The sequence below is a fragment of the Myxocyprinus asiaticus genome, chromosome 44 (assembly GCF_019703515.2).
Source record: "Myxocyprinus asiaticus isolate MX2 ecotype Aquarium Trade chromosome 44, UBuf_Myxa_2, whole genome shotgun sequence".
In the NCBI taxonomy this organism is placed as follows: domain Eukaryota; kingdom Metazoa; phylum Chordata; class Actinopteri; order Cypriniformes; family Catostomidae; genus Myxocyprinus; species Myxocyprinus asiaticus.
The window spans coordinates 10,729,699-10,757,622 of NC_059387.1; the positions used below are offsets into that span (position 1 = coordinate 10,729,699).

The window sequence follows — 27,924 nt, forward strand, 5'->3', positions numbered from 1 at the left end:
TGCTAAGGCTGGCATGTTGCATTCTTCTGTGGGCACAGGACAATGTTCTGTCTCTACGAGCAGTACATGTTCCGGCCTGGTTGAATTTGGGGACGGATCTCCTTTATAGACAGGTTCTGATGCTTGGGGAATGGACATTACACCCACAGATTGTAGAACAAATCTGGAGCATTGCATCAAGCGAGATGTCACACTGTCCCCTCTGGTTTTCTATCGCCCCCGGCACCACTGGGCATCGATACGCTGGCACATCAGGAGCCAACAATGCGTCTTTACGTGTTCCCACCTGCTGCACTTGGTTCTGCAGAGGGTTTGGGAGGATTGTGTTCAGCTTCTGTTAGTGGTGCCGTATTGGCCATCTCAAGTATGGTTTTCGAATCTGGTTTTCATAATGACTGAAGCGGTTGTCATAATGAACCAGCTGCTAATATAGTCTTTTCAACATCACAATATCTTTATTTTCTAGTCACTAAATAAAAGTATAAAGACATTACCATCGGAGAGTATTGTTTTGATGCAGTGCTGCAGCCATGTTTTTTGACATCAAAGAATATACAAACTAGTCAGTCCACTCGAGCCTTCTCGCATTCCGTCCGTCACAACCACTTCCAGGGCTGGGAGAGTGGAAGTGCTAGGTTTTTAGAACTTTTTATGCTCCTCCTTTTGTATGCTTCTATGACGATGCAAACTCAGAATCCCATCTTGCATTGCAACAAAAATACGGCGGCATGCATAGCCGGCAAGCGTATTTGCTGATTGCATCTTATCTATCATAATCAATCAGTATAAACATCTAAAAAACATATTATATGTTTGATCATATATAATCTCAACTTCAGTGCACCCACTGTGATATAATCTATCATCCAGTGCATCTGCTGTGAAGTGTAAGGTAAGATTTATTTTAATTACAGTGTGCATTAAAAAACTCATGCTTGGAGATCCATCAGTACAGAAGAAACTCACATGCGAAAAGGTTAAAAGACTAAACAAGGGCTATTCAAATCCACTCCTGGAGGGCCACAATCCTTCAGAGTTTCACTTCAACTTCAATCAAACGCTCCTAAACAAACTAGTCAAGGCCTTCCAGATACTTGAAAATTACACGTAGGTGTATAAAAGCAGGTTTAGAACTAAACTCTTCAGGATGTTGGCTTTCCAGGACCAGATTTGAATTGTCCTGTCATGTGACAAGCAGATGTGATGGTGTCTAGATGATAACCCTCATTCTGCAAAAAAAAAAATAAAAAAAATAATAATAATTATTTGGAGTCCCCCAGAAACATTACACATACCCCTAACCTAACCCCCTGACCCTTACCCTAAACCCAACCTTAACCATACCCCAAACCTAACCCCGACCTTAACCCTGCCCCAAGCCTTACCCTAACCTTAATAGCAGCAAAAGCCACTTGTGTCAGACTAGCACAGTAGGAGGGTTACCATCTAGACAAAATCCTGCAACAGGTCTGAAAGACCGGAAATACATCCAACTCAAGGTCAAGATCATGTGTCATCTTCATGCCTAGCAAATCACCTGTGTTTGCAGTAGCTTAATTTGTTCCTATAAATAGAAGATTAATTGGACATTAAGAAAGCCACTTGCCAGTTTTGTGTTGTGGAGTGATTTGTCCTGGAAGATAGCTGATTGGCCAGTAACAGCTTTGATGCTGGTGAGGCTAATCTGTGTCCTCCGCTGTGCAGGTTTGCTTGGTTAAAGTATCAAGATAGCTCTAAAGGGACTACGGCCTCAGAACGTGCTACCAGTTGCAAAAGAATGAAAACTGTGGCGGCTCTTGTTTGGATTATGCCATAGACCTGGCACTATGCCACTCCACTTGTTTACACTTCCAACCACAATTTCTACATCTCAAATTACCTGTAATCATTTCCAAACCCTTGTTCTCATTGGTTTCCCTTTCCCATGTACTTACTGACATTTCAAAATTGCTGTTCGTCTTTCAAGAGGAGGTAATAGATTTCTAATTGTTTTCTCACACTGTAGGGGATTTATTTTATTTAGGTAATCTTTGTTTTGCTTCATGTCTTCCCTCCCAAGATTCGGCCACTGAGCACGCTCCATTTAGTGCTCTGAAAGCAACTCGGCAATCTCAGCATAGATGGAGGGAAGATGTTTTCAGGAGAGGGACCAAACTACCAAGTACACATTAATGCATCATCTGAAAGGAATAAAGAGAAAGAGAGAGATTGAGAGACAGCTATGTTTACACAGAATGCCACCATATGCTTGGCTGTGCTGTGCACGAATCTAGAATCCCAGTTGTTAAGGTCTATTGAGGCTGCAAACCTGAATTCCAAGAAATGCTTGAGAACTTGAATATACACACTATACCACCTGCATCAAAGATTGAGTAGCTCAATGGAAAATGCATGCAAGTTCCATTAGTGTCTTAATCTCTGTATTTTCAAACAAATTTGATGTAAAATCAGAATATTTGCCAAATGACATCACCATACATGGCTGAAAAAAATATAATAAAAAAATAAACAGCTTAAAACTGCCTCTGTGTGTTTGTTGGTCGTAGTTGGTCTCCCAGCCTGGTCATCCTGGTTTTTGGCTAGTTTTAGAGGTGATTTGGGTACTTTTCAGCTTTCAGTCTAGGACACTAACTAGACCCAATGCAGACCAGCTTGGCTTGACTGGCTGACCAGCTAGAACAGCTAAGACCAGCAAACCAGTTGGTTTAAGCTAGTCTGTTGGTTCATTTTAGTGGTGTTTTGGGCACTTTTTAACTCAGTATTGGACATCAGCTAGATCCAGTGTAGTCCAGCTTGGCCTGACCTGGTAGACCAGCTAAGACCTGCAAACCAGTTGGTCTAAGGTAGTCTTTTGGCTGATTTAAGTTTTTTTTCTTGGGATTTTACAGCTGGCTTAATGAAGACCAGAATGGCCAGGCTAGGATATGAGCTAAACCAGCTTAAACCAGCTAAGACAAGCACACCATTTTAGGCTGCTCTAAGCTGTTTTTTTAGCAGGTTAGTTTCTGGGACACTGTTCTAGAAACCCTTCTGCAGGCGTACCCTGATATAATGGCGTGTCAATGCAAGTCTCGCCTCACTAGCCATATCTAAACAAAGAACAGCAGCCATCGGAAAAATAATTATAGCTGTCCAAGTGGGAGCTAAGTTAAATGCAAACACAGGTTGTGAGGGCTGTGTTTTTAGCTTCATAGCCAAGACATTTTCCATCAATATCTTTTGTGAAGCTCTTTAACATAATTCAGGTAAGAAACTGTCCTTTTTTACATATCGCGGTCCCCTTTGGCATACTGCGGCCCCGTTTTGCGGCCCGTTTCAGCTTATCGTGGCCCATTCGGCCCTGTTTCGTGGGCGGTCCACCGGGAAAAGTCCTGGTTATCCCTATGGCCAGTCCACCCCTGTGAGAATGTGTGCATGCCGACCTATTGTGCCATACATTTCAATGAGACACACAGCTGGACCCATATTAATGCATTATCTGAGATGTTTTACAGTATATCCCACATAGTGGCATCATACATCAGTAAACCTATAGTGTGAGCATGTGTGTATGTACAAGCAGTCACACATAATAGCATTTATCGTGGTTTATTGTTTGAGGTGTTAGACTATTTTATCCCAATCATGCAGGTGGCGTAGGCCATTTTTAGTGCTTGACAACTGTTCCAGAGTCTGTTGCATATGGATTTGCACAATCCCACACACACACACACACACACACACATATACCCAGATGTACAGACACAAGGCAAGACACACACGAATACAGTACACATACACACGGCAAGTGTACCTCATTGGCAAATTGTTACATTTTGTAAAATACAGTAATAGTAAATGTTAAGTACTTAAAACTAGACAAAAAAACAAAAACATTTTCTAATGAGGTAAGGAAAATAAACTTAATTCAGTATGCTTTTCAAGCAAATTTATATTGTTTTAGGGATGTTCATATGTTCATTCATATTATATATATATGTATATATATAAAACATTAATTAAGAAATATATTATTTTCGGTGCACAGAGCCTGGGCCATAATCACTATATACATTGCAATAATTGATATCCTTGTTGCTGTTCTGCTGCAGTTCATTATGCACTGCTGTTTAATTGTCATTAAGTTGTTGCAGGAATAAAATAATGGTTTAAAAAAAGTAACATTTTGTGTGTGCACAGTAGTTTAACACCGCTCGTCAGTGTCATTTGAGAGAGTCAATCAAAACGATGAAGGTGGGATTCAAATTTAAAAAGCTTAGCGGGAACCTCGTGGATTATTCCAGCACCACTCAGCATGCACGCATCAGTGTAAACAGTTCAGGTTAAGAGTGTTAGTGTCATGTCAGATGTCAGTATATAACTAAACATGCAATATTTGCCCACTATTTTATGATTGAAATGTTGCACAGACCGACAGTAATTTCCAGTGGTGCAAACTATTCACCATTTGGCAAAATTTGCCGTTTTGAATTAAAAATATGTCATGTACAGTACGTGATTCGTATGTCATTCATTATTTTGAATGTGAAAACATTAACAGAGCCGTTTTCAGCATATCAGGCTTAAGACAAAGAGCGAATGTGTGTGTATATTGTAAAGAAAATAAATGAAAGTGTTTATCTGGCAAGTTTCTGAAGCAGCTTTTTAGAAAATTCACTTAATATCTAGCACAAAGTAGATCATTTTCACCCTCAGATTCAAACTAGAACATGGTAAGATCTGTGACTTGTGTCTGAATGGGCAGAGTCCCACGTGGCTTCAGTTGAGTTTTTAGGCTGTAGCAAGGACACATTGTAAAAAAAAGTACAAAAAAAAATTGGCAGCTGTGGTTGCCAGAATAATTACATAAAAAATACAGTAGAAATTTAAACAACTTTATAGAACAACCTGTACATTTTACAGTTGAAAAGATTGTGTTTAGATTCTACTGGGGGGGGGGGGACATTATGACGGCAACTTGAGGGCAGTAAATAATTTTGTGTATTTTCTTTTTGCTAGCAAGCTGACACAGTCATTCATTTAACAGATACATCAGTGATGAAAAGAAATTCAAATTATATTTGTCTTCTTTGATACAGCACAAAAAAGAAAGAGGCAAACAGGCAAATTGCTAACAATGTAGACACAGTGGTAGTCTTGTACAGTGTGAACTTGTGTGTGAAAAAACATGTATCCTTTAAAACCAAAAATTGTACAGTGTTGGGCCTTTTTTGCATTTAAAGCCTTTATTCAGAAAATTATTGCATTCAGACCTTTACTATTTTAAAGGACCAAAGAGGACAATTATATTTGTGACCTCAACACCCGAGACCTCTTACCCCCAAAACGGTTTGATCCCCCCCAATGTTCAAGACATGGTTATGGCCTTGCACAGAGCCAAGCACCCATTTTCTCTCATTGCAGTGTTTTCCAGAACTCTTCCTCCACAGGATTTCATAAGCAGGATTAATGTTGCTTCCGTGCTGGCAGTTGTTTGAAGTGTGGGCCTACTTTGTCTTTGTGAGGAACCCTTAACAAGGAACAAGTGGATTAGAGGCATGAAAAGGTCATTAAGCAGCCGTGTTCAGGGAGTTTCAGGCAGCACTCGCTGTTGGATCTGAATGGGCAGAGTCCCGCGTGTTTAGTCTACATGCTTTTGCTCTTCCTCTCTCTTGTATTCCATATCCTCCTCTCCACCTCCTCCCACGACCACACACCTAAGATAATGGGCCTCATATTTGGGCCATCCATCAGTGCCTTAAACTACAGAGAGCAGTTGTGCGCTCTCTCTCTCTCTCGCAGGCTATAAATGTAAAACTCTTACATGCACATACACATTAGGAAAAAGACACAATAAATGTCGAGTTAAAAATTTTAGATGGATAATGTGCCTGAAACCTTATTTTGCATCCAGTGGAGCCATTTATATTTTATATATTATTTTAGCACGCTTCTTCACCCTTCATCTGCAGATAAACGCAACTTCAGTGTGCACATTTGTCTTCAGCAAGGGATGTAAATTACAGAAATGAATTAGGAAAGAGGGATTTATTGAAAACTATAAGAAAACAGCTCTGTTCCTGAAGTTAGTAAGCAGTCTGATTTCAAATTTTAGCATGTTGCTAAGCTAACATAACATTCTAATAAGCATAAAAATACATAGCACACAAATATTTGGTGAAATAGTACATTTTTAATCACACTGAACTATTTTTATCAATACGTTTCAGGTTCGAAAGAACTATCGGCACTCCACACGTGACTACTCAATTGATTTCAGCCTAGTTTGAAGTTAGCATGTTGCTAAGCTAACAATATGATATTCTAATAAGTCTAAAAATACAGAGCACACATACACTGGCAGCCAAAAGTTTGGAATAATGTACAGATTTTGCTGTTTCGGAAGGAAATTGGTACTTTAATTCACCAAAGTGGCATTCAACTGATCACAAGGTATAGTCGGACATTACTGATGTAAAAAACAGCACCATTACTCTTTGAAAAAAGTCATTTTTGATCAAATCTAGACAGGCCCCATTTTCAGCAGCCATCACTCCAACACCTTATCCTTGAGTAATCATGCTAAATTGCTAATTTGGTACAAATAAATCACTTGCCATTATATCAAACACTGCTGAAAGCTATTTGGTTTGTTAAATGAAGCTTAACGTTGTCTTTGTTTTTGAGTTGCCACATTATGCAATAGACTGGCATGTTTTAAGGTCAATATTAGGTCAAAAATGGCAAAAAAGAAATAGCCTTCTCAAGAAACTCATCAGTCAGTCATTATTTTGAGGAATGAAGGCTATACAATGCTTGAAATTGCCAAAAGACTGAAGATTGCATACAAAGGTGTACACTACAGTCTTCAAAGACAAAGGACAACTGGCTCTAACAAGGACAGAAAGAGATGTGGAAGGCCAGATGTACAACTAAACAAGAGGATAAGTACATCAGAGTCTCTAGTTTGAGAAATAGACACCTCACATGTCCTCAGCTGATAGCTTCATTGAATTATACCCGCTCAACACCAGTTTCATGTACAACAGTAAAGAGAAGACTCAGGGGTGCAGGCCTTATGGGAAGAATTGCAAAGAAAGACACTTTTGAAACAGAAAAACAAAAAGAAGAGGTTAGAGTGGGCAAAGAAGCACAGACATTGGACAACAGATAATTGGAAAAGAGTGTTATGGATCTTAACCCCATTGAGCTTTTGTAGGATCAGTAAGGTGTATGAGAAGTGCCCGACAAGACAGCCATATCTATGGCAAGTGCTACAGGTAGTGTGAGGTGAAATGTCACCTGAGTATCTGGACAACTGTCAGCTAGAATGCCAAGGATCTGCAAAGCTGTCATTGCTGCACATGGAGGATTTTTTTGAAGAGAACTCTTTCAAGTAGTTTAAGAAGTTCTGAACATTTTTTTTTTAATTTTTTTATTGTAACAGTAATTTTTCACATTATTAATGTCCTGACTATACATTGTGATCAGTTGAATGCCACTTTGGTGAATAAAAGTACCAATTTCTTTCCATAAGAGCAAAATATGTACATTATTCCAAACTTTTGGCCGCCAGTATAAATATTGTGTAAAATAGTAATTTTATTAATCATACAAAGCTATTTTCATCAGTAATTTCAGTACTGAATGAAAATGGCATTCTCTTGCCTTGTCCGCTATCTTAGATTTAATTTATGTGTTGCAGTGTGTTGCAATGTATACTTGGATTGCCTTCTATGTGAATAAATACATTCTGCCTTAGAAGAATGTGTCTTAGGAGGCATCATAATTTTGCTACCTACTTTTTTAAACATCCTTCACATCAGGAGTGCACCTGGCACTTTAAAATGTGGCCTGTACTTAGGTTGCTCATTAGGATTTGGAACATAGAAAGCATCTTTTTTTGACTCTTGTTCTTACATGTTTTTCCTCTCTGTCCTTCCTAAGGCAACTCCACACGAGATGTGGGACCATCATTGGGTTTGAAGAAGTCAAGTTCCTTGGAAAGCCTCCAAACAGCTGTTGCCGACGTGACGCTAAATGGGGATGTCCCTTTCCACAGGCCCCGCCCCAGAATCATCAGGGGGAGGGGCTGCAACGAGAGCTTTCGGGCGGCCATCGACAAATCTTACGACACGCCAGTTGTGACCATAGTCAACCCTGAAGATGACGACGAGGGCATGGATACATGTAAGTCTGGCTGCAAGCTGTTATCAAGCATTTCATGTCATCTTTTTTAACTCTAATGGCCCTATCACACCGAACGTGATGCGAAAAAAGGAGAGAAATTGCAGACAAATGGTGGATGATAAAACGGCCAAAAAAGAATTTTTTTGGCCTACATTGAAAGAGGAACCAGAGCCATATCTAGGGATCAGAAGATAAGAGTCTTGGGGGTGGGCTCTTGTGACGTGGGGCATAGAGAACCCACCCTAATGACCCATGCAACCACCTAGTAATGCCTTAGTAAACAGCACTTAGCAACACACTAAAAAACACCTAGAACACCTTACTAACCGCCAAGCAATGCCCTGACAAACACCCACAGCTGGCAAACATAACTCAAGTGTATCTAAAAGTAAAAATCAAAATTGATCTTTGTCATTACTTGGTCTAACCAGTGTCATTTTCTTAATGTCCTGTTTCACTTTGCACTGAAAATGGCAGCTCATGTAATCACTGCTATTACCATAATTGCACAAGCACTATAAAGACAATCTGACACAATATAATTGTCAATTTCATCAGTTGTCTCACACAATGTCTGGCCCAGAATATTACAAATCACCCACCAATTTAGGTTCTTTCATAGTTGGTAGTCAGTGGGAACACAAGTAAGCAGAGCCCATGTGGACCTAAAGATTAGAATAGCAGAAGAGATCCCTCCCCGCTGTAAGTAGGTCAGGTCTTCCCTCCAAGACTTGAAAGGAAATAAACAGCCAATAAGTATGTGTATAAATTTCAGTTTTCATTTAGCCCATGACCAACTGAATTTCCAGATGTCCATTCTGGGTATTTTTCTCTAATGGGACCTGGATTTAAAAGGGATCTTTATGCTCGCAGACTTGAAACCATTTAAAAACTGTTTATTTCATCTTTCCCCACAACACTTAATATGTGCGGGTTCATTTTTACGGTTCAATGATTGCTTATGGCAGGGATTTATATTCTTTTCATATTTTTGATTATTGTTTAATTTATTAAGCCATTTTTAAATATTTCCATGCCTTAATTTCCTGCTCTGGAATTGTTCTTTCTTTGGCGTATTAGGTTTAGAATCAAATTTCAAATGAAATGTGGACCTGCGACAAACAATAACTCAACCAAAAGAATTAAAGTCAGGGATTCAGTGATTCTGGTTTGGCTTCAGGACTTAAATATTGCATTGTGTATGAAGTCGCAACCCAACACAGTATCAAAATTCTGTATTGCACAAAAGTAAACCAAAATGTCCTTACAATCAGGCATTAAATTGTATTTAAGTTACCTTGAACAGCATAGACAAAAAAAAAATACAACATTTTTAATATGACATACAGTATGTCTTTGAATTCCAATGGTTTCATGCTCTTGGTCGTAATTTGCTGCACAGTACTTTGTGGTCGGCAAAAAACATTTTTATTCTTGCTGCAGGTGAACCCGTATTTAATTTTGTCTCTTTTTTTTTTTTTTTTTTTTTCAACCTTATTGTTTGTGTTGTCATGTTTAATGTTTTTGAAGATGAACCTGTGCATATTGTCATCTGCTTAAGTTGGCTAGCTTCTACCAAGTGACACTGATTTGTGCCAAACTACTGTAGAGTTTGATTGGTGACACTGATTTTGATGTCAACAACAACAACAAAAAAGTCCTCCCTTTTAAACATTGATAAGCCTATTTATTTTTCTATCCTTTGCACGTTTAACATTTGCATTTGACATAGTCCTGGTACTCATTTTTGCATCTCAACCCAACAGTTAAACCTGATGTTTTTTTTGTTTTTTTAACAATTCTCTCAGAACCTTATACTGATGAGTTTATGAAGGCTGTCCGACAGGCCTGTCTAGGTAATAACACCTGCCAGTGGGGGACATCATGGCATCCCTTTGTTCTCCATGAAAGGATTCCATTAAAAAGAGAGCAGAAATTCTAAAAAAAAGATTCAAATTATTTGCCTCAATCACTTTGTGCATGTAAGCTGTGTCCACAATGTGCTAAATACTGTCTTATCTCTTCCAGAAAGGAATAGAGGGCAAATGTGTGAGATTCTACAGTAGAAACATATTGCATTTTCCTCCTTCCGATATTCAAATAACTCTGTTTTTCAATTTAGATAAGAGGAACCTCCATGTGCCTGTCACCGGGGTTAATAGTCAAAAGTTGACAGATAAGGGCAGGCTTTTTCTTTCAACACAGACACTTTATTTACATAAAATGTGAATTTGGCATCACCAAAGGAAAAAAAAATGTGCCACCAAGTGATATCCAGCCGAGAAAATTAGTTAGGCTATGTTTCACTCTATTTTATGTTTCTGAAATGTCAGCCTTAAATGTGCTTGGCTCTTTTTGCCCACCGAGTTTTGAGCCAGAGTGGCAATTTCAAGACTCCATTAGAAGTGATAGGCTTTCTAAAAGAGAAATGAATACCGTTGATTGTCAAAAGGAGAAAACTAATGACGCCTTTTGATTGCCCTGTCAAAACATTTACTACTCAGCCCTGAGCAGCACAAATTTTGTGTTAATTTCCCCTTATTCTTTTCTTTTTACATTTCAGTCAACAATTATCCAAACTGTAACTTATTATGATAACCACTTTGAGCAAAATACTATTGATCTTTGAATCTTCTTTTTCAAGATAATGAGGCATGTTTATGAAGAGTGGACAGTCCAATTTATACTTCTTACTGTTGTTTTTATTTTGCATTTCTTCATTTGTTGGACTATTTTATCAAAAGCAACCCTCAGTGCATTCAAGGTAAACATTTTATCAGCATTTACTTTGCCTTTATCGCATGGCCATGGCATTGCTAATGTCAACTCTTTACCAGTTGGACTCCTTTTCCCATTTCTCTCTTTTGATTCCAACTTTGCGAAGACCAGATTGAAACTTGGTGTGTGAATAATAATGACAAACTAAGAATATTTAGTCCACACATGCACTAAAAAGCATCTGGCCCTCCCATTAGGCAGAATGATTTTCATCAAACCACACTCTCCGAGACAGTATTATTAGATGTAGAAATCAGCACTGTCGTCCAATTTCAAAGCCCAGTTTTAATTGCCAGATGCAGCTCAGCTGTGGAGATGTGCCTTTTGCTCTTAGCCATTCAATAAGCATTTGGCGAGAATAAAACGTGATTGAAATTATATCCACCCAAACCTTTATAGCGTTATCATTTCCTGAACTGAAAAAGGGTTTGGATTAAAAAAAAATAAAAATACAAAAGACAAGAGAGCAAAAGAGCAAAGAAAATAATTAAATATTTTTAAAATCTGCTGATTCTTTTACCTTTGTTGTAAATGGTATTTAAATTCTAATAAATTCTCAGCTCAGAAATGAACTCCCCTCACAGACATTGAACTGCTCATCTAAGCATAAAAAAAAAAATTAAGGACCTTTGATAAGGACCTTTCTTTCAGCCATCAAAGTTTTCGCTTGCATCAGAGATTTGTTGGGTATTAATAAGCTTTAATCACACAGGCATCTGTCTTCAGTGTCACTGTTACAGGGCTCTATTCAAAAGCACTTTGCTTTTAGTGGCCTCACATATTTTACTCTTTTCGGAACATTTTTAAACGTACAATTAGTGACAAATTAATTATGTCCAGACCATTGGGAATAGAGACAGTAGCTGTAATCAGATGGGTGCTAAAATTGAAATGAGCAATATCAGCCAGCTGCGATACTTTATAATTATACTGATATGAAAAGATTGGTCATAGGAAATTAATTAGCATTGAAAATGGTACTTTAAAATGGTGTGTGTAATATATATAGTATACTGTTTATATACTGTTCTTCATTTGAAATTAGTTTGTTCTTCATTTGTCCTTTTCTCTTTTTTTTCCACATTTAATTCTCATATTTTCAGCGTGGTCTGAGATTTGAGCCTGTACATCAGCACTTGCACTGGAATCCATAGAATATTTAAAAAAAATTATTGGGGATATTAGAGTAGTGTTTTGAGAATATGATTTTCCAGAATGTGGCGTTGATGGGCAAGATGCTGAAAAAACAGTGAGATGCGGCACACCAGTCAGAAATGTCTGTCTGGTGCATGTTTACACAGAAAAACAATTCATAAACACTGCAGATGGATGCAAAAGCATGCGGCGAAGTGATAAAACAACTCTGTTAACAAAGCAATTATTTTTCTCCATTGATTCTAAATGAAGCTTCAGTGTCTTTTGTGGGACATTGAAATATTGCTGATGCTTTATTGTATGCATGCACAGAGACTAGAAAATTATTTACTTTCTGGAAAGGCTCTTCGCTTTTTACAGAGAATGCTCTGTACCTGTGTTTAAATACATACTAGTAAAAATTCTTCTCTCAGTCAATATAGGATGTCCTAACTTTTTTATATTCTGTCTGTATCTGATCCAGACCTTGGCTTAAGTAGAAGAAACATGCAGTAATGGCGGGTAAAAGACTATTGATTCGTTGATATAGACTATACTTGAGACAGGGCACTGCAAAGACCTCATTCAGAACGCTGAGGTGAATGGACAGAAGCTGAGCCTTTTGAACTTCTGAGCTCACTCTCTCTGTAAGTTTTACTGGGTCAGTGAGGAATAACTTTTAGGCTTCCTGCAGTACTGCTGGCTAACCAAATTTGGCTGAGATGGTCATTCTTTGGTGGGAGGATTCCACCCTTAAGAAGCAAAAAGATAATGGGGTTCCTTCAGTAACTTCTGAGGTAAAACTTAGAGAAAAGGAAAAGAGATTCAGGCAAGATGGAGAGCTCATAAGCTGTAGACATGGTTGGATATGAGGACAAAGTCTCTAAGTCTGTTTTTTAAGGATTAGTTCAGGATTAGTTCACCCAACAAAGAAAGTTCAGTCATAATTTGCTCACCCGCAAGCACCTCTAACCAGTTATTATTCTCAGAGCTGGACCTTAGTACAAAAAGTATGCAAAAGTATTTTGAGGGCACACCTATGTCAGCAGTTCTGAAATTGTCCATTTTTGGGACAAATGTTTTATTTGGCAAATCCAGTCTGTTGCTAATACGAGTTGCTCTTTTATTGTTAATTCTCAAGGGCTTACAGTGACTTGAGGGAAGTCTGACTCAACATCCCTTTGTTTATCTATCTGCTTTTAACTTTCTTCTTTTTTCTACATCTCAGTGGAAGAGGACACAGAGGAGAGCTCTCGGTCGGGCCATGACTCCATTTCCACGGCAACTGACCTTACCCTCCCGCCCAGCGGAATGGCCAACGTGGAGAAACAAGTGAATGGAGGACGTACCAAAGATGGCAAGAAGGAGAGGGGTGGGAAAGACAAGAAAGACAAGAGCAAAGCCAAGAAAGGTGTGCTGAAGGGCCTGGGTGACATGTTCAGGTAGGTGAACAACCCCAAGTACAAAAAAAACACTTCATTTAGCTACGTACATGCTAGTGTAACATAATAGCTCCAGTATACTGGGAGTAAATAAACTCTCTGGTACTAATAAGATGACCTCACCTTCGTCTGTAGGTTTGTTGTCATTCATGGATGCTCAGGAGCAGTTTTGATGGAGATTTTTTAATAAAGGATTATGTTTTATTCATCAGTGCAAGGATTTCCTGCCCTAACTTGACAATGTTAAGCAGAGACTTTATAAACATCACTTGGTTGTGCGGTTCCTTTGTGAAACAGTACATGTGGAACAGTACATACAGAACAGTACATACAGAAAGTGGGTTCAAAAGTTCACTTACAAAAATGCTTTTATTTAGCATTTTTCCCTTTCCATTACTAACTGTTATTTTCAGCATAAACATTTGAGTGAACAGTTTAATTAAACAATTAACATGAATTTTATAATTTCTTAATATTTGGTAATCCACCTTTTGCTTTAATGACAACATTCACTGGAGCTGGAGTCCACATGTTTGCGCAAAATCTGATGATCCATGTTAATCCCTGCATGAATTGAGAATGTTCCAAAGAGCATCCTGTGCACTTCAATAGATACTAAAAAAAAAAAAAATTGACCTTTTGTACAAAGGAGTTAACATGGTCATTGTCATAAATTTGCTAACATTTGATTAGTGTCCAAGAAATGGTGCAGAAGCTTTAATAATTCATAGTAATTTCATGTAGTTTGTTTCTTTTGTTTTCCTTTTTTTTTTTTTATATGTATTTCAGCTTTGTTTATTTCCAGGTTTTAAATTAGACTTTGAATATCAGATTTACAGTGTGGAATTTTGAAACAGGAGTATTTTAAAAAAAAAAAAAAACCACACACACACACACACACACCTGCTCTGAAGGGACAAGTTAAAGATAAAATACTTTTGGGAGCTCTTATAATGAAAGGTGCTTTCCTGGTCTCCCCACCCCACTGGGCTCTTTGAAATAGTAGGTCATATCAGTTTTTGAGGATTCGGTGTGCATTTCCCAATGCCAGGCTAATTAAGCCTGGGTCTCCATTAATTATTCTGATTTGGTGCTCATTTGAATACCGCATAAATTATCCACGCTCCTATATGAACAATAAATTGTTTTGAGGCGGATTAGCGTAATGGGATTAGTTGGCGTAGTGCGTGGCATGCTGTGCTTTAATGAACAACAAGGCAACAAGTGTTTCCAGGTCATGTTTCTGGCGCTGTAAAGGGATGATTATAGTGCCCATTGATTTGTGCTCTGCCACACTTATGTGCTGTAGAAAGGTGGCTGACAATTACAAAGCCATAATCACATGCTAGATGTCTGTGGCTTGTGTCTTGAGGAGAGTTTGATTAATAAGGATATGTGCGTGAGGTGTTGAGGATTTATTTGAATTAGTGTTCAGGAGTAGGGGGTAGGAAACCTGATTAAAGATGGGTTTATCCCCCAAACTCTTTAATCAACCTCCTCTCTTCCCCTGCTGTCTATAATGCTCATTAACATTGAATTTGGGGTCCACGTTAGAGCTCGAGACCTTCCCTGCTGAAAAACAAAACAGCTTCAACCAACCTAGGCTGGTTTGCTAGTCCTCCATTTGGCTGGTTTTTAGAGTGGTTTGGGGACTCAATAGCTTGATATGCTGGGAGAACAGCTAGCCTATCTAGCTAAACAAGCTGAAGACCAGCTTGGCTAGGCAGGAGACTATCACAAACCTGCTAAAACAAGGTAAAAACCAATTAAGACCAGCTAGAAAAGCTAGCAGATCCAGCTAAACCAGCTGAAAACCAGTTTTTCTAGGCTGGGAGGCCATCTTAACCCAGGTTAAACCAACTTAAACTAGACCAGCTAGCTGTTCCAGCTAAACCAACTGCAGACCAGCTGGGCAAGGCTGGGAGACCAATTTATACCAGCTAACCAGGTTAAACCAGCTAAGACCAGCTAGAACAACTAGGTGATCCAGCTAAACCAGTTGAAGACCAGCTTGGAGACAATCTTAAACCAAATTAAACCAGGTTCAACTAGGTAAGACTAACTAGACCAACTAGCCAATCCAGCTGAAGACCAGCTTAGCTAGGCAGAGACCTTTCTTAAACTAGCTAAAATAAGGTTAAACCAGCTAAACCAGTTAGGTGAACCAGCTAAACCATCTGAAAACCAGTTTGCCACCTAAGACCAGCAGTTTAGGCTGGTTTGAGCTGTTTGTTGATTCATGTATTTATTTTTTGTCAGCTGGGCTGGTTAATATGCAAGATTAAAAGGTGAACAGTTTGGAAATATCCCAAGGTCTTCATGTCCTTACGGTGCTAGGGGAAGCTGACTATCAAGCTGTTCATATTAGTGTTGTACCGGGACCTTGAAAACACCTGGTGCATACATAGCAAACACTGGCCTCCCCGAAGGAGAGAAGCTAAGCTGGATTTATGGTCTCAGTGATGAGGCAGAATTAGCTTCAGGTGTCCCTCATCATCTCGTACTGCCAGCAGAGTTCAGTTTTCAGGGCCACCCACTCCTTTTTTTGGGTCCAAGCATTGAAGGTGCCAGAGCTCTGTTGTTTTTGTATTGATTTCTTCATATTAGTAGTAGTATTGGAATTGTTTTTTTTTTTTTTTTTTTTTTTTTGTTTTTTTTTGCCCTGAAAGTGTCTACAAGAGGTTGGATACCAAATTTTGTAAGAATCAACCACAAGGTGGCGCTATAGTGAGTGAATTTATGTTTTTACTTGTATTGCAGGAGTGAACTTGCTACGTATTCTTGAATGTGCCTAAATCCAGAGGTGTATTTTGTGGTTTAAATCTAGTGCTCTATGTTCATTTTTTTATTTTTTTATTTATTATCAATATTTTCTGTAAAACCTGCTTTTTGAACTTCTTCTAGACCGTTATTCAAAATAGCTTAAAAATAGCCACATACTGTATCTTCTAGAGATACTCCTAACAAAAATTTGTCAAATTACATTTTATTTTCTAAATCTTTTGGCAGGTATGAGCCGATACTTATTCATTGTAGGTGTGGCCCATAATGACTAATTGGCCTGCATCTTTTGAGTACAATATCCAAAATTCACAAAACTTGGTACACATGGATAACAGGACAATCTGAGGATGCATGCCAAATTTCACTAATTTATGTTGATAAATGTAAAATCCTCAAAACTTTGTAAATACATTTTCAAGGAAGTTGTAACTTGCCACCAAAACAACTGTATTCACATCATCCACATGTTCTGTTCTTTCAAATTGTAACAATTGTCATTATTTGCCCCATTTTACCGTGTGATTGAATCATGATTATTGTCCCTTGTGGCTTTATTTAAATATTTATTTATTAGCATTCTGCCTGATTTTCTTTTTTTTAGAAGAGTGTACAGAGGCCATGACAGCGGTTTCAAACTCACTTCACTTAAAAGCATCACATGTCGAGCAAAGGCATTAGGTACCTGTTATAAGCTTGGACTTGGTAGGAGGGAGCAGAAAGCCAATAATTTGAGTGGAGGCGTGTCCTCTCTCACAAGTGTAATAGCACACTCTGTTTAAGTCTGTGATACCCTGGGGTCTGTTGTATAGACTGCAGAATCATTCTTAGTAGTGCAAATGAACAGGGCTCAACATTAAGGTTGACCCAATGTCCCAGGGCACATGTGAGAGACTTTCAGGCCAGTCACTTGCCCCATCTGGCCAGTGCTGCACTATCACCACATCTTGCATTTACTGATAATGCACATGTGTTTTTTCTGCCTGGCAGACTTAAAGATTTGGTTTTATGTGCTCTACTGATCATTGTTGTTGTGAATTCTGCTTATTTAATAGCTAACATTATTGAAGTAACTGTGATGGAACTGATGTATGTTGTCAGAATTGTAAGAATGATTTGTAATAGTCTTCAAGCATCAGTTTGAATGGGCTGAAAATGATCAAATCTCTTGCCTAACGTTTTCCAGTGCCTATGTGTGTTTCAAACTTTATAATTGTTTAATCTCATGCTATTATTCTCAAGTAGAAGCCTAAAAATTACCTGTAGTATTTATTTATTTGTTTGTTTGCTCATTTTAAAAAATGTTAGAATTTTTTTGTAAGTAAAAGTAACATTTTATTCAAAATATTACATTTTGCATATCTAGCATGTTGCTTTATGTCACTATATAATAATATAATATATATATATATATATATTTTTTTTTTGGTTGGGCCAGTAAAACTTCTGGCAGGGCAAGTGAAAATCTTAAAGGGATAGTTCATCCAGAATGAAAATTCTGTCATCATTTACTCATCTTCATGCCATCCCAGATATGTATGACTTTCTTTCTTCTGCAGAACCCAAATTATGATTTTTAGAAGAATATATCCACTCTGTAGGTCCATACAATACAGTTGAATGGGTGCCAACATTTTGATGCTCCAAAAAGCATATAAAGGCATCATAAAAGTAACCCATATGACTCCAGTGTTGAAATCCATATATTCAGAAGTGATATGATAGATGTGGGTGAGAAACAGATCAATTTTTAAGTAATTTCTTTGCTTGAAATTATTTCCACTGCCCAGTAGGGGGGTGGTATGCATGAAGAATGTGAATCACCAAAAACACAAGAAGAAGAATGTGAAAGTTATCTGTTTCTCACCCACACCTATCATATGAAGCTATTGATTTAACATCTGGAGTCTTATGGATTACTTTAATGATGACTTATGTGATTTTTGGAGCTTCAAAATTTTGGCACCCATTCACTTGCATTGTATGGACCAAAAGAGCTGAGAAATTCTTCTAATAATCTTCAATTGAGTTCAGCAGAGGAAAGAAAGTCGCACACATCTGGTGGTGGCATAAGGGTGAGTAAATGGTGAGATAATTTAAATTTCTGGGTGAACTATTTAACTACTGGCCTGACTGGTCAGCAAAAACAAAACAAAAAACAAACAAACAAACAACAACAACAACAACAAAACCTTATTGTTGAGGCGTGTGAGAAAGAGAGTTAGACAGATTAAGCAGAAAAATTGTAGTACAAAGTAATACAGTGAATTATAGATGGATAGAGGAAAATTAGGACTATAGCAGAGGAGCATTTAGTAGTTAGAGAGAGAGGGGTATGGGTTTTGAATGTTCATTAAGAACTAAAATGCAGTTCTGGCCTCCAGTGGAGACCCTCACTTGGCATAGATCACTCTCTCTCTCTCACACACGCACGCACGCACGCATGCACCTTGTCAGGAGACTATGGATCACTGACATTCAACTCCACTTCATTGTGTCTTTTTGTTTACACACAAACAAATTCACTCCTGCAGCATTACACACTAATCTACAGTCTCTCAAGGCCCATTTAACTGTAGCTGTCCTTCACTTCTTCATCTCTTCCATCTCACTAAGATACATAGGCACACACTCTTCCCCAATAAGATCTGGGAGGCGTTTGCAATACACTGCAATTTGAGCTCATCTGCATGTGTGGGTAAATGTGCACTGATCAGCACCATGCTTAATGGACACACTGATTGGAAGAGCATTAAAACCAGAACAGAAAGACAGAGAGGAGAGAAGGCAAGAAAGAGGAGATAGAGGGAGCAAAATGTGGAGAAACAGCAAGATGGCAGGGGGTGCAATGTAAAAATAAGGTAAGAAAGAGGAAACGTTTATTTGTGATTATTGATGAGGTTCTTGAATTGATTTGCATTAACTTCAATCAACACTCATCAAGCGCCAACTGAGAGTGAAAATTGGCTTGAGCAAGCAAATAAAAATCATAAAACCCATTATGACATACACCATTGATAGATATAATGTTAATTTTGGAACCTGTATTTTTTGTACTTGATTTTACTAATTTCATGCCAGAGCTTGATTTACATTTATGCATTTTCCTGACACTTTCATCCAAAGTGCATGATTTAAATGTATATATTTTAGCAGTGGGCATTGAACCCTGGCATTGCTAATGTCATACTCTGCTAGTTGAGCTATGGAAACATGCATTCATAAAAGTCATCCCCTCAAGCCTCATGGTTTATGAGGTGACTACATCTAAAGGGTGCTGACCTAATGAATAGGTCATCTCCATCCAAATAATTATGACATGCATCCAAGCATTCAACAAATGGCCTGGAAGGAGGGTAGACATCACTGTCTTTGCTTTTCCTACAGGCTTTATTAAACAAATTGCATGTGTCTGGAATTTTCTTTGATATTGTCTTTATTGTTTGTTTCTAATCATACAAGGTCTGTTTAGATGCCCATGCCTCACCCCAGGCTTTGTTAGCATGTTAGGTGGCTCAGGGCATCTAGAAAGAAATACTAGTCTATATAAGAAAGGGATATTTAGGTCATATTTATGCTATCTGACTGACTCTTCACACCAATTGCATGCTTTGTGCATGTGTAACGGGAGCCAGCTGGTAACTTATAGCTGTGCGGTGTGGGTAAACTTCACTCCCCTGGCCTCGAGGCGTCTGTCAGTAGAGGCTATAGCCTTAAGCCTCCTCATTAGCGTACCCGCCTCCCATGCCAGCTGATGCAGAGCGGGTGGAGCAGGACCCGGATGAGAGTGAGGTTTAGGTGGGTGAGTGTAACGGGAGCAAGCTGGTATGTAATAGCTGTGCAGTATGTGTAAACCTCACTCCCCTGGCCTCGAGGTTCACTAATGACTGACGCTAGGTGCTGTAGCTTTTAGCCTCCTCATTAGCATGCCCGCCTCCCGTGCTGGCTGTCGCCATCTGAATCCTGCTCAGAGCGGGTCGAGCAGGACCAGTTACATTTGTACAGTGGTGTCCAATAGTCTAAATAAATCTAAGGGACCACTAGATTGGAAATGTTGCATTTTTCAATTTTAATTTTTTGTGCACTGCAAATCATCTTCTTAATCAATATGTTTGTGTTGTTTTCCATTAAAACATATCTATATATCTCTAAATAAGCAAAATGACATAAGATAATAAGTATTTTATTCAGAAAAATGTAACCAAATGTAGTGAGATTAATGCTTTAAGGAAAAAAAAAAAACATTTTATAAATAATAATAATAATAATAATAAATATAGCTGCAAGCAGCAATAAGCGGGGCCAAGCCCCAAAGGGCAAAAAGTGGCCTAAACTAAGCACAAACAAGAAAGAAAGACAAAAATGTAACTTGTTCAAGAAAGAAAGAAAGGGAAAGACAAAAAAGTTAAAAGTTCAAGAAAGAAAAAAGCCCAAAAAACCCAATGCTCTACACACTGTGCCACTCAGTTGACACAGCTTGACCAGGGCAAAGAGACATTCTGAATTTAAAGTCAACACATGTGTGGGTTATGTTTTAATCTATAGGTGGTGCTATCTCCAAACTGCTCAGGTATCCTTAGGACATGATGTCGATGATGAACAACAACTTTCTTTTAAATTCAACAATGCATTCAAAAGATATCGAATTTTTTTTTTTTTTAAAAATGGCTCGTAACTGCTGGTCTAGGATCAGCTACCCCTCCTCAAATTCAAACCATAATAACTAGTAAGATGTGAAGGCTCACACTCGGTGGCTTTGGACAAATTCATCTTCCATTAGTGGTTTCGGCCAAGTGCAGTGTCCATGTGATTTTTTTTAGGCAGAGAATGCTTTTTGAAATAAAAATGTTACAACAAATATTAAATAGTGCAGTTCTTGAATAAAAACATGGTTACATTGAAAACAAGTTTACCTAAATTGGTAGTGGTTCTTTTTTAAATTATTTATCTGTATTACTTATTAATTATATCCATTAAATCAAACTCAAAACGGGCCAGCATTGACTTTAGTGGAAATACATTTATCTGACACATTTCTTAAACTTGTGAAACTCCACTGGATTTTATCTTAACTTCCGAAACTTTTCAAGTCATTGCTGCATGGCATTGTCGGTGCAGAGCAATTTAGGCGAATGGGATCCAAGAGTTTAGCGTACTTAACTTTTAATGTTTTTTCCAATGAACACAGTCTGGGTTCATGCTTCACATGATTAGGACAGACAGAGCCAGATTTGTGAAAACTGGTGGCGAATTTGGTGGCGTTTGATTGCGTCTTACCCTCATTGCCTTGTGTAATAATAGGCAACAGATGTTCAACTTTGGAGCTACAGTATTTGCATCATAAAATAAAGAGTCGCAATGTTAAAACGACCGATTGTGGAGTGGAAGATATGCATTCACAAACTGTGAAGGAAAAGCATGCAATATTGTTTACTTGTCTACAACTATATATCTCATGCACACTGTTTTAACCTGGCTGGCAGAACTAGTTATCGTAGCTAACATGAATAAAAGAGGCACTTGGCAGCTACAGTAATCATGAGTGTGGAGGATCAGCTGTGTATGATCATATTGTAGAATAGATTATTATTTTTGTTTCAGAGACCTCTCGGGCAGTGAATTATATCAGGTGTCAGGTGCGACTTTATTTCCGAAAAATACAGTAATTAAATTAATAAATAAAAAATGTATTTGCTGTGCCATTGCAAGAATTAATTTGTAAGAACAAATCTACAAATTGGAAAAGGCACAAATTTGTTGGTTTTTCATTATTCAATTAGCGCTCTTGGCATCTGTGACCTCATTATACAGCCTGACTATGTTACTTGCATTTTTTGCATAACCAAATTTCAAACATTATGCTAATTCGTGCTACTACGACAGACAGAAAACATGGACAAGATCTTGGAAAAGGAAAACTATCGCCGATGGTTATGTGGGATAGTGGTTTTTAATCATAAAAAGTGTGCTGTGGCAGAAAAAAGGTTGGGAAACACTGACCTAGAGTTCATCTGCAAAAAAGCATCCAAAAGAAAACACACAGCAGTATGTAAATTCTGCAAAGCAATGCTTACCGAGACGGCTGGGACCAGGTCAAACTTTTATCGGCACTTAGAAAGGAAGCGTAGTGATTCTGGCAAAGCTAGCTAGCTAACGTTAATAATCTGCCTCTTGCTGCATTCCATTGAACTCGGAAAGTTACTATATTGTTTAAGAAAAGACAGAGAAAAGTGAAGACTTAAGTATTGAATAATTGTTTGATATATTCTGTACTTAATGATGGTTTCTAGGGGACGAGTCATCCAGAAAACCTGATGTGATGCTTGCACAAAAAATTTGTTTTAGGTGGATGGTAAAACTTGGAAAAGGAGTGTTGAATAAAGAATGGTTAAGTTTATTTCAGCTCCTTAGTGTTTGTTTGTATTTGTTTGCTCATAGAAAACAAAGGAAAATTCACACACATAAAATTCACCTCTGCAATGCTTTTTGATTATTTTATCAAAACATTTCTCATGGTACACTGATACACACACACACACACACACACACATACATATATATGGCAGTAAAAGAGGTGAATGAAGAAGATTTCTGTGGGTGTTTTTATGGGAATGTGGATCTTTCAGATCAATTTGAGGAGTGCCTATGGTTTGCATGTTCCATATTTTATCGTAAGTGTGTCATGCAGTGTGGGACTCGCACTGGTCTGGTTTTGGTCGTGACTCGGTCTCGCCCTGTCTTGGTCTCAACTTGGTCTCAACCCCTCAAATTCTTGGTCTTGTATCGGTCTCGATACACTTTGATCTTGGTCTTGACTTGATCCCGGTTTAGGTGGTCTTGGCTACAACAATTATATCCATTCACATTCAAATAAATAATAATCCAATCAAATGCTGAACGAGCCAAAAACGCCAAAAACAAAAAAAAAACATCCAGTGAGGGGCAGTTCTGTGGATGGAAATGCCTTCTTGATGAGAGAGGTCAACAGAGAGTGGCCAGACTGGTTCAAACTGACAAAGTCTATGGTACTGCTCTGTACAATTGTGGTGAGAACAATATAATTTCAGAATGCTATTCTAAGATGCGGGTTAGCGCCGTTTTGGCGGTACGAGGGGGGACTGTGGTAGTGGGTGCGTGGTTGAGCGACGATTTGTGAATGGAGAACAAGATCAGGAGATGAGAACAGTAAGGATCATCATCTGACAGCTGTTTTTCATTGCAGTGAGAGTGAAGATGGGATTTTAAGAGCGAGCCGTATGCCAGTGAGGGGGAGAGAGCTGCACAGAGCAGAGTGTTCAGCGTGAAAATATTTTTGTTGTGCTGAAAAGCATTATTGAGTGTGTACACTGAAAAATGTGATTTTTGAGTCTGTGAAAGTGTGGGAAATAAAACCCCTTTTGAGTTGGATCTCACTGTCTCCCACTTCCTCCTTTTCCATGAAAACTAAGAACTTTGTTACACTGATGCCAAAACCTGGGATTAAGGGAGGAAGAACGCCGCCATGGATCCCTCACCTCTGGAGAACGTGGTCAAGACCCTCGCCAGCATCCACCAGACAACATCAGGCCCTCCTCAAGCTGCGCACTGAGCAGGAACAGTGATTCAGTGGGCTCCTCCAGGCCCAAGCAGAAGACCGGCAGATGTTCCAGAGCTTGCTGCACCAGGAGGGTGCTGCCGCCGCGACCCTGGACCCCATGACCGCCCCGCTAGTCAAGATGGGCCCTCTCGATGATCCAGAGGCCTTCTTGGAGCAGACGGCAGGGGCATGCGGATGGCCAAGCACCCAGAGGGCGGTCCGATTAATTCCACTGCTGTCCGGGGAAGCCCAACTCGAGGGGCAGCAGTTACCAGCGGAGAACTTTTTGAGTCTGTGAAGGTATGGGAAATAAAGCGCCTTTTGAGTTGGATCTCACCGTCTCCCGCTTCCTCCTTTTCCATGAAAACTAAGAACTTTGTTACGCGGACCTACACAATATTAGGCAGGTGGTTTTAATGTTGTGGCTGATCGGTGTATCAAAATGAAACGTGCAGCACTTTCATACATTTATACATTATAGTTAGTGATATGAAATCACCAATAGTTTATTGCCATTGCTGATCAATATCACTTGCTGTGCATTTTTTTTTTAAACTGGCTAAGGTGCCCCTCACCTGTTACAACATTTCACTTTCCTTCTTTCCATGTAGATGGTGAAAAAAAGTATGCTGTGTTCATGAAACAAGACCACATATTTGTACCAGACATGTGTAAAATTAATGTGAAAAAGGGAAAATACTTTGAACCCCAAGTACATTTACACAAACTTAAGAAAACAAAAAGTGTCTGTTTGTGCCTCGCTCTCACCTACAGAGGTGTTTAAGAATTAGAAGAATTTTAATTGTAAGAATTGTAGAAATATTATTAGTTTAATGTTTGTTATGAGGTGGGCTTTTTCTATTATTATTATTATTATTATTATTATTTTGTATAAAAAAAAAAAATTTCTGCATATTTTATTATTATTTATTTTAGTTTTTTTTTTTTTTCATTTCCTCTGGCATTTTCCCCCCTTCATTGCGAGAGAGATTCACAGATCCCCGGCCAAGCACAAGCCATGCATCGGCTTCGGCACGAGACAGGATTGATGAAAAATGAGTATAGCCTAACAAAATAGTATTTATCAAAATGAAACGTGTGACAATTTCATACATTTATACTCATAGTCAGTGATATGTAGTTTATATAAAATAGTTTATTGCCATTCCTGATCAATATCGCTTGCTGTGCATCTTATTAAAACTGGCTAAGGTGGTCCCATGTGAGAAATGAACTCACTGACTAAACCATTAACAATCTGTGTTGGTTCAAAGAATGAAACACAACTGCCCTCCATTGATCATGTCTCTCTCTTGTACTGCCTAATGTCATGTCACAGGACCTGTTTCCCTTTGTTGTGCATTCTTAAAGGCCACATTTGTACATGTGTAGGCAGGGATTCAAACCCAGGATGGAGACAGCGCCACCTATAGTTCAAAAGAAAACCCACACTTGTTTCTGACTCTAACCTCAGCAAGCCACACTATAAACCAGTGTGTTAACACACTGAGCCACTCAGTTGACATGTGTGACTAACAGCAATGAGGCTTGCTGAGGTTAGAGTCAGAAACAAGTGTGGGTTTTCTTTTGAACTATAGGTGGCGCTGTCTCCAAACTACTCAAGTATTCAATACAATTCAATATGACGGAGAGACATTATAGCCTAAAATTGGTATTGTTGAAATCCTCATGACCCACAGAATCCATAGACACCAACATGATTTTAGAACATACGGTTCAAAAGTTCACATTTCTTGACCCATAGGTGGCATTGTCTCCAAACTTTGCATGTACCCTCAGTTCATGGCCCTAATGAAGCACACCAAGTATAATTTCAGGGGGCAGTGGTGGCTCAGAGGTTAAGGCTCTGGGTTACTGATCAGAAGGTTGGGGGTTCAAGCCCCAGCACTGCCAAGATGTCACTGTTGGGCCCTTGAGCAAGGCCCCTGACCCTATCTGCTCCAGGGGTGCCATATCAGGGCTGGCCCTGCACTCTGACCCCCAGCTTAGCTGGGATATGTGGAAGGGAAAAAAAAAAAAAAAAAGGATTTCACTGTATATGTGCAAAATGTATAATGTGTGATAAATAAATACAATTATAATTTCAATATGATAAACCATTTCAGAGATATAGCCTCATGTCCATTTTTATGTTAACTTTGTGATGCTGTTACTTTTAAACCAAGGCACAAAAAAAACATTTGTAATATCAGTTCTGTGCAGATCAGTCTGGAGATTATTTTGAGCCATTGTTTGGGAAAATCAGACAAAGTTTGGAGGATGATAAAAGTTTAAATTGTAAACCTCATAATCCAAGATGGCATCCAGTGTAATGGGTGGGGTTTTAATGTAGGGAGTGCTTTGGAATCAGCAGGAGGAGAATAATCAAATGCAAAAATAATTTTGTTTCTAGGACACATGGTTCAAAATATACGCACAAAAGAAAAGTTAATATTTGATATGGTGGTGGCAGTCCTAGTTTGTCCTAGAGACCCCACATTTTGTGTGGGGTCTGTTCATGCCCACCTCTATCAGTGTGCCAAATTTTATCATTTTCCTATGTATGGTTCTATGGGCTACCATAGACTCCCATTTGGGAGGAAGAATACTAACGGATACAATTGGTGCCACAGCACTTTCGGTGCTTGGCCCCTAATAATACTAACTGATACAATAGGTGCCTTGCACCTTCAGTGCTTGGCCCCTAATAATACATATAAAAAGGACAGCAATTTCGTTATTATTATTATTATTTTTTTTACCCTATTGGCAAATAATAGTGTCTTATTTTCAGCATAACCCTCACTAAATTTAGTTAACAAAACTTCTGAAAACAAGATACACAGGGTTGGGGGCAGCCCTGTTCATGGGCCTCAGTATAGTATGTGAGGGTACGGCATACTGTCAGCATTCTGAATGACGTCTGCTAGAAGAGTGGAAGAATGAGGCATGGAAGCGGGCTTAAAAGACATAAATGAGTGCAGCCGAGTGAACTGGGGCACAGGGAGGAGGATGAGGAATGCCAGGGAAACAACTCCTGTTGTAACGCGGCTGGTCACGGCAACTTTGGCTCAGGGGCACACATGCTTCTACAGCTTGCATTAGTGGACACTATTAATAGGATGTAATTGGTAATCTTGATGCCTCCTCACATTGAATTACTCCAACCAAAACTAACCCCACACTCACTACCCCCCACCGACCTTCAGACCTCCATGTAGCACCATCCTGCGTTCACAACGCATCCACCCTAGATGCAAAAACCCCCATCCTGGAATGACAGCAGGGGCCTCCAGGAACCTCAAGGGGTCTGAAGGGGAAAAAGCACAGATGCCTCCCCCCAACCATCCTTGTTATTTTTCCTCCCTGAGTGAGCATGTTGCTGAGGAGAATTGTGGGTAATGGTACCTCTCATACATGGGGCTTATTACAAATGCATAATATATGTGTTTTGTATTCTGTTATATTTGTGTGGCAAGATCACATTATTTTATTTTATTTTTTTTAAACCAATACATTCTCACTCATTACCCTATGTATACACCGAGTGCTTTACCAGGAAGAAGTAATTACAGACACACTGTTGATCCGCACACCAGTCATATTCTCTGTAATCAGCCTTAGTCTCAAATAAATGAAGCTGTGCTATTTAACGACAAAAGCCTTAGATGTGAGTAATGGAAATTGGCTAAGATATCTGTGGTTGTTTATCTGGGTTTTTAGAATATATTGAATAGGCATAAAGTAGTATAAAATAAATATTAATGGATACTGAGAAACTATGAATGTCAGAACAGCTTTATGAATGCAGTTTTCTATTGATATATTTTCTACTGAAACAGTATAATAATTATTATTATTATTATTATTATTTTTTTTTTTTAATGGTCAGTAAGTTTAAGTTATGTCACAACCATGAACCATGATTTGCTACTTGCTGGTTGGGGGGAGGGAACATTCTAATTCTAGAGAGCATTTGTTTGAATAAAAATTTGTGTAGTGCAGTATGAGTCATCAATATTTTTTTTGTCCATGTTCCCAGAA

The 27,924-nt window shown here is 38.7% G+C and overlaps 1 protein-coding gene across 2 annotated transcripts in view; it reads left to right on the top strand.

Moving 5' to 3' along the window:
- pard3aa (par-3 family cell polarity regulator alpha, a) overlaps positions 1 to 27,924 on the top strand; it is a 689,440-nt gene that overhangs the window by 464,218 nt on the left and 197,298 nt on the right. For both annotated transcript variants that reach the window (XM_051687637.1, XM_051687638.1), the window contains 2 exons: positions 7,927 to 8,169; positions 13,310 to 13,523. In XM_051687637.1, coding sequence (XP_051543597.1) covers positions 7,927 to 8,169; positions 13,310 to 13,523 — 457 coding nt within the window. The remainder of the gene's footprint in view (positions 1 to 7,926; positions 8,170 to 13,309; positions 13,524 to 27,924) is intronic.